This window comes from Mizuhopecten yessoensis, unplaced genomic scaffold (genome assembly GCF_002113885.1).
Source record: "Mizuhopecten yessoensis strain PY_sf001 unplaced genomic scaffold, ASM211388v2 scaffold8649, whole genome shotgun sequence".
Taxonomy (NCBI): Eukaryota; Metazoa; Mollusca; class Bivalvia; order Pectinida; family Pectinidae; genus Mizuhopecten; species Mizuhopecten yessoensis.
Genome location: NW_018407653.1, coordinates 44,702 through 53,282, shown reverse-complemented (window position 1 = coordinate 53,282; position 8,581 = coordinate 44,702). Strand labels below are relative to the sequence as shown.

General features: G+C 38.0%; 1 protein-coding gene across 1 annotated transcript in view; it reads left to right on the top strand.

Moving 5' to 3' along the window:
* The first annotated feature begins 2,830 nt into the window (after window positions 1–2,830).
* LOC110456305 overlaps window positions 2,831–8,581 on the top strand; it is an 8,019-nt gene continuing 2,268 nt past the window's right edge. The window contains exons 1-2 of the mRNA XM_021506955.1: window positions 2,831–3,264; window positions 7,620–7,709. Coding sequence (XP_021362630.1) covers window positions 3,001–3,264; window positions 7,620–7,709 — 354 coding nt within the window. The 5' untranslated portion in view covers window positions 2,831–3,000. The remainder of the gene's footprint in view (window positions 3,265–7,619; window positions 7,710–8,581) is intronic.

The following is an 8,581-nucleotide window of genomic DNA, read 5'->3' as shown; positions in this document are numbered from 1 at the left end:
GGCTACTTCTGGTACCAACATCAAATTCATTTGAAGCACAGCATCCCTCAAAAGGGTGAACAACCTGATGTAAGTATGTTCTGCTGTGTTTGGTAACAGTGCAAACACAAGAGGGAACATAGTTCCATTGACGCTGCCGTGAAGTGTGTATAACTGGCTGAACAATCCGGGACACGAATACAATGTTCCGTCACTGTACATGATTGATACCTGAAAAAGTTTTCTTAGATTGTCATCAGTAGCGAATATAATAATTCGCTGGCCTTGTTGGTTTGTGTCATCAGACAATACAAACCTCTCTTCGGCTGATGTTTCCTTCCACAGGTCGTCCAGCTGTATATCTTGCTGTCGTTGTGGCAATTTCGGCTCTGCTCCTGTATAATGCGGACTTGCAACTTTCAAATGTTGGTTGTTTTTTTTATCATGTCCTCAACATCATCATCATAGTCTCTGTCACGGAGATTGCCAAGTTCCTCTTCAAATCTCGACAACGCTTTTTAACATTTACAATAAATGAGTCAGCCGCTAGCGAAATAGTATCAGGAGGATGGTTGTGATGTTGGTGCCCAAATACAACTGGGATGTTATCCAGGGTTGTAAATGTTGCTGGACACTGCCGTAAAACACATCTCCAATAAACACGGTTATCCCGTCTTGTCCGTATAGAAAATTTGTAGCCAGCATGAAGTAGGTTATAGCCACCTCTACCATTCTCTAAAAAAGTCAACCTGTACTTGTTTGTGCATTGGCCATGGATAGATGACTGATACATTCTCAAAATCATGATAAACAGACTTAATAGTGTGAGCAGTATCACCTACCTAAAATCTACCGTACCTGTATACATAGAAATATTATAATAGAGATTAGTATATCTGAAACAGACTATAACTGAGGTTCACTCAGTTTGTTAAGATTGAAATGTTGGCCAGGTGACACTGGGTATTTTTCAAATGTTGGCTAGGTGAGAAGCAATCTATTTTACTGAGTTGTAGTTTTTAACAAACTCACACGGAGATATGTTTGTATGGTTTCATATTCGTGACCTGTGGTGTTTACGAGTTAATTAAGCTTGTTTCATAATTGTTGTAAATAAATAAACTTCTTATATACAAGTTTATTTCACTTTATCTACATAGTCTGTTATTCTTATTAATCATATGCATTTGTACATCATCTTCAATTCCACACATAGGTAGTTTTCGTTGTTCTACGTTTAACTTTCAAGGGAGACACAGCTGAAAGAATAAATAATGCAGGAGAGAGAAAAAAAATAACGGAGACTAATCTACAATGTAATACACCATGCAAGTTAGTCCAATATTTAATATTTTACTTAAAATGTATTCATGTCGATACAGTGTGCAATTGAATCTAAGTCATGAACCTATCACCTGGTGAACTTGGAAAAATGTTTACAGCATTAACGGTCTCACACACCTAAGTCATGTACCTATCACCTGGTGAACTTGGAAATATGTTTACAGCATTAACGGTCTCACACACCTAAGTCATGTACCTATCACCTGGTGTACCTGGTAAATATGTTAACAGCATTAACGGTCTCACACACCTAAGTCACGTACCTATCACCTGGTGTACCTGGTAAATATGTTAACAGCATTNGTTTACAGCATTAATGGTCTCACACACCTTAGTCATGAACCTATCACATGGTGTACCTGGTAAATATGTTTACAGCATGTATGGTATCACACACCTAAGTCATGAACCTATCACATGTTTTACTTGGTGAATATGTTTACAGCATTAATGGTCTTACACACTTAAGTCGTGAACCTATCACATGTTTTACTTGGTAAATATGTTTACAGCATTAATGGTCTTACACACTTAAGTCGTGAACCTATCACATGCCTGTCTGGAGAGTGTGACAGGTTAGGAATAGCTTTGTTATCGGGTATTTATTGTTTTAACATGAACATTCGAAAAATCTTTTTCTATAGCATTGTAAACTTAATATCAGGAAAGAAACTGTTTTGGTATGTGTGTGGTCAAAGTATGGAACAATCTCCCAGAACACCAAATCTCGGCATCCACAGTAAAATCTTCCAAAAACAGATTAGATAAACATTGGGTGAAAATCAAGAACTTTTATATAATTATGTGTCCAAAATTCTATAGAAATTGGAACTGTTGTCACAGTTGATTTATTTAATTTCTTATTGTTTTTTTGAGTGCGGTGTAGAGGATCTTAAATGATCCTGTACCGGTAATAAACTTAGCTTAACTTAGCTTAACTTATGTCCAGTATTTTGTTAATATGTACGAACCAGCTTTCCCACCTATGTAGATATGTAAATTAGTCTCCAAATTTAAAATGTCAGTCTAGATAGTGAGGCAACCTGATAAGGAATATAGCTGTATAATCGGGTACTGTTTGATTATATATGACCATTTGCTACGATAAGCCCTGAAACCAAGTCAAGTGTTAAAAGACAACAGTATGATAACCTTTCACACAGCCACCTGTAACACATCTATTATTTCGTTCCGCTACAAATGTTTACAGTCTGTAATATTGACCAAGATGCGCACGCATCACGGCATGAGAATAAAACAGTCGTCCAAGATTGAATGTTGTTGTGTTCCACATCCATCCAGTTTAAGATGTTTATGCATCGACATGTCTAGTGCAGATATGAAACACCACCCACTACAAACCACCCTTGGGCAGTTATTATACACTGAAGTAAAGACGCATTGTGATAGTGTATCATTAATTAACACTAATGGAACAGGCCATTAGTAGCATCAGAGTACTGTACAGTTATACGTCACCGTGACAGATCTAACGAAGTAGTACACTAGTAAAGATATACAATATATTTGACGCAACTATTGCGCGCATTTAAACGCGAGAGCTCACAACAAGCTAATACACCATAGGTCCAAGTCATTTGTACAACAAAAAGGACACGAATTCGTGAAAGAGACATAATTAGCGATTGGTTATGTATCTTTGAACATTTGATTTAAATGAATCTACACATATGTTTGTTCGTGTTTGTCCTCAATGTTTTGGGGTCGCGTGCAGCACCATATATAGATGCCTACATAAATCCGGAGAGGTCCGAATTTAATTCCGGGGCTGCTCTTAACCCCGGTACGGACTTCCAGATGGGTAACTGGACGATGGATTATAACGACACCAGTGATTTTGAAGTAGAAATATCATCTTCTCCAGAACTGCTCGAAAGAATACCCGGACAGACTGCCACTGTTACAGTAAAGGATGAGATGGTAGGTATGAGATGAGGGGTATGATATGGTAGGTATGAGATGGTAGGAATGAGATGGGGGGTATCTGATATAATAGTCGTAGTCTGAGCGGGTTATCTCATCGTGAAACCCACGTCAATATCCCATTGTTTTTTTGTTTTTTTTAAATTAACCGAAACAAGAATAATAAACATTGTCGACAAGCTAGGTTGCAATGGAATATTTCTAAAGTCGACAGCTTTGCATTAATCTAGGCCAAATCAATTTTACCGCAAGTTTAAACTACTAGTGTTTCACTCAGGCAAATTGTTTCTGGACTTTAGACATGATGGTAAGAAAACAGGGACAAACCCACTTACACACATACTTCAATGTGTCTACAGGCTCTGGACATATGGCGAACTCAGGAATATGTGTCCGAACATATACTTTAGTAAAGTTAAGTAAAGTGTTCATTAGCTATTTTTTATTTTTTATTTATAGTAAAACAAATCACGATATAATATGTGCTAATTATGTCGTTACGATAAGTGGCTGATATAACTCCGTGAGATATCAAGTATCATGGTTATGTTCCCCGTTTTACTGCGCTTTAGTTTTAAATTGTGTTGTATACTTATCTTAACAAAAGTTGTGGGTTCATGTCTTTTTATTTTTAAATTACAGACGTTTTTGATAAAAAAAAAATCGTTAGATTGCTATAAAATATTGTATATCGTATATATGTACATTAAGTTCTACTCTAGTTCTCTGTTTTATATGTATGTAGGTGTGTTTACCCCAAGGCTATCGTGTGTAAAATGATCTTTATCAAATGGTCACTGAGACTCATATATACATTTCATTATTGATCTCCCCGGGGGTTCAAACAAAGACAACAATTTGCCATAAGTTTACATCATGTTGACAACCTGGTCTAAAAGTTGTATTTGTATTTAACGAAGCCGAGTTCTCTAATATGTTTTGACGAAAGGGTATCGTCTAATGAAGGCCAGATATTGAATGTTATGAAGCCGAGCTGAACAATTTAGGATTGCAATATTTGTGGAATGCAAATTGTAGTGAGAAAATGGCGTTCAGTGTAACTAAACAAAGATTTTGCGATGTTTATCATCAGAGCTTTTATCTGACATTTGAAATATTTGATGAACAGTACAAAGATTTAGGTTAAAGCACACCGAATCTAAACCAGTAGAGACAGCAAAGAACCTCCCCATTATGTCAAACGAACGATGTCGAGGACGAATTTCATTTTATTCTCAAATGTATTTTTTATAACAATCTTCGAAGTACATATATTAAACCATATTATTATAGACGACCAAGTGTGTTCAAATTGATACAGTGAATAAGTGTACAAAATGTAACCGAATTGAGTAAATTAGGGAAATTTCTTTATTTAGCGACAAAACAACGAAATAACGCTATATGGCTGTGTATGTTATAGTCTGTTCAATAATGCTCGTATGAAACTACTTCCATAATTTGTAATCGGCTTTTAGGACCATGGTGATTTTTTTTGGATTTTTTTTTAACAAACATGTGAGAAGCGAAGATAAAATCAGATAAAAATGTTCATTTTAAAAGCATTCGCATTGTATGTGTACATAATCAAAATAAAAAGGGAGTTAAAATAATAAAAGAGATAACGTAACGAGATTTGTGTAAAACTCTACGGTTACGATATGTGATATCAACTTGTGACTTGCTATATTATAAGGTATTTAAAAGTAATATGTTGTATTGTTATGATGTGTGTTAGTTCATCTAACTGAATGTGAATATTATGTATATCATTATAATATTAAGTAAGATCTCTAATATTGTGAATATCATTGTATTGTTTTGTAAATACTGTAGGTTATGTAACGTCTTCTCTCCGATGTGTTGAACAACACAAGGAAATAAAGAATCCGAATCTGAATCTAACAAAATAGTCACATTTAGCTATTCCTAGAACGGTCCTACCATAGTGAAATGTTCCTTTTATTTCACGTTTTGTTTGTTTTATTTTATTTAACGTCCTATTCCGTCTTTGCGTATTGCAGAGTTATCTTCTAATGTGAGCAGGTATTGATTGTTACGTCATTGGTTTGTGTGAGAAAATTACATCGTTTTCTCAAAAATTGATAACGTTACTCTCACAAACAAATAACGTAACAATCAAAACCTGCTCACAAGAGAAGATAACTCTGCAATACGCAAAGACGGAATTAACAGCTAAGGTCGTTTAAAGATGAGCCTCCTTGTGTGTAGTGTTATGCGTGTATGTGTGCTGGAGACGGGGTATGGTGGTGTACTTGCCTCCTTGTGGTAGCTCTATCTCATTGAAATACGTAAATATGTGTAAGGATAAGTCGGCATGTAAACCAGTCAGTTATATGTGTTAGAAGGGTCTCTCTATAACCAATTTAGTATGTCTCTGTTTATCACCGTGATATTGAAAATTTATAATAATTAATCTACGAGGGTTTTGTACAACCGTATACTTAATATTTTATTGTGCGTCATACAAGATCATCAATTTGTATATTGATACAAGTTTTTGTTTATTTATATTACTATCGTGATTTGAATTATAGTTTTCACTACCCTGTTTCATAACATCTTCGCTAGCCAAATGTTCGCTTCTTATACACTCCACTTACATGTATACCCTTGGCGGATATAGCCGTGTTTTCATAATTCCCTCCACTGCCACCTAGCGGATATACCGAGTTATCGTAATTCTCCCAATACACGAAGCGAACATTTGGCTAGCGAAGATGGTTTCAGAACTGAGCTGACATTATCAAAAACATGTATGATTTCAATTTAGATCTACTAAATTTAGTTTCACCAACATGACTGTTGGCTTTTTGAAAAGCCTCTCTCTTTGTTAAAGACTCAGATTATTATTGTTTTATGGAGCAATCTGGGCTTTCTGATCTAACTTTGATTGCTTCATAAAGGAATAAAGATAAAGTATTCCTTTGTCATTCCGTAAACGTAAGTATTGAAGACAGAAAGCCGACACCCTAAGTATTTCTTATGATTCTAATTTTTATAATCGTGAATTGATGGACATAAAATAAAACTTGTAATCGTTTTTAATAACTTCAGAGAGCAAAATAGTTTAAACAATAATGAAACTTCAGTGTACTGGTTTCTATTGGACCCTTAATGAAATGAAGTTTTCAAAATAAGTTGATTAAATAACAAGAAATATCACCAATGTTGTAAAAATATAATAAAAATCAGTTTTCCTTGTTTAGCCTGGTGAAACACAATCTTTGACACTTGCGACCATTTTGTTTAACCAACCTCAACAAGGGAAACTATTACGAAAAAATTGCCTATCGACAACAACCCTGCAGGTCGCGTATCGAGAAACGAACACACCTGCTTTTACACACGGCACGCATCGTAAGATGCGACTTATGTGAGAACCCTAGTAGAATTGGGGATTTGCTTTTGTGCCGTCTACCTGGGGACACAAAAGCGACCAAAATAAATCTGCTGCACTCATTGCAACATGTCGGATCTTTATCTTTCTTTCTACTACTATTTGCCTTTGATTCTAGAGCGTCATTTAGCAACTGCTTTTACATTGAACGTTCGCCAAGGTGAGGAAGTCCGGGACATAACAAAGACCTTAAAACGGTAGTTGTTATTCCGTGCTTAACGTTCAGCATTTAGGGAAATGGCAGCAACTGGTTCACCCGTTGTCAGTATCATGTGGCCGGGCGGAATGCTGTGCTTGGTGCCTTCGGTATGGTGTTTCAGGGGTGTAGCACTATAAAGTCGGCATCAGATTGCGCTATCACAAAGAAGAAAATATACCAACATACCCTGTCCCCGGCACACACATATGACCTTAGCTGTTAATATGACGTTAAACAAATTAAAAACAAAACAAAACCTTGCGACAAATGTTTCCCATCCTTAGCCATCCTTGATATCCAGGGGCTACGCTCACTTTCGCTCTCTACACCCATGGAATATGTCATAGCAAAAATAAAACCACGCGGCTAGCTTTTTGATGGTGTCAGGTAAAAAACAACTGACCAATCACTGATACTTGTCCTTTGAGGATTACAAAGGAGCGACGCCCGACTTCAAAGCCTGTCGCTGTTTACCGTTACGCGACTGCGAGATTCTTTTGATGTACATCAAAGGACCAAACTAGTCTTCTCGTCTCATCCACAAGGTGCTGCACACTGAACTTTCAATTTTGCTATGACATATACCAGGGATGTAGAGAGCGAAAAAAGAGCGTAACCCCTGTATAAAGCTGATTCAGCTTCAATATGCCAAGACCAATAACAGTTTGTTGTTGTTTAACACCTTATTAATATTGAGTTGTTAAACTATTAAACAATTCTTTCTGCTGTCAGGAGCTGTTTTTGTTCATGCCGGCCGAGGAAGATGTCTGCTACATCAAAGACATGAACGACTTTGAGGACGACAAGGGAAAAAAGAATATGGTAAGTTAAGATTGTATTGTACATGTATATATAGAGGGTCACCATAGATTATAATGTCACTCAACGGTCATGTTATGGTACGGTCCGACAGATATGTCCTAATGTTGACATGATACCATAACGCTCAGTACAGATAACTTATAACCTGAGGTGGCTTCCGAGAATCGCCATCAGTCTGAATGTTATCGTAAAACGCGGCTTATGTGGGGCTCATTACAGAAAGGGGGGAGGGGGAGGGAGGGGCGACTATTGTGAGGCTCACTACAGAACAGGGGGCAACTATTGTGGGGCTCACTACAGAACAGGGGGCGACTAATGTGGGGCTCACTACAGAACACTGGGGCTCAATACAGTACAGGAGGGGCAACTAATGTGGGGCTCACTACAGAACAGGGGGCGTCTAATGTGGGGCTCGCTACATAACACTGGGCGACTTATGTGGGGCTTACAACAGAACGGGGGGGGGGGGGGGTGACCAATGTGGGGCTACCTAAAGAAGGTGGCGACTAATGTAGGGCTTACTAGAGAACAGATGGACTATTGTTGGGCTTTCTTAAGAACAGGGGGACGACTAATGTGGGCCTCACTGCAGAACAGGGGGACGACTGATGTGGGCCTCACTACAGAACAGGGGGACGACTGATGTGGGCCTCCCTACAGAACAGGGGGACGACTAATATGGGCCTCACTACAGAACAGGGGGACGACTAATGTGGGACTCACTACAGAACAGGGGGACGCCTGATGTGGGCCTCACTACAGAACAGGGGGACGACTGATGTGGGCCTCACTACAGAACAGGTGGACGACTGTCGTGGGCCTCACTACAGAACAGGGGGACGACTGATGTGGGCCTCACTACAGAACAGGGG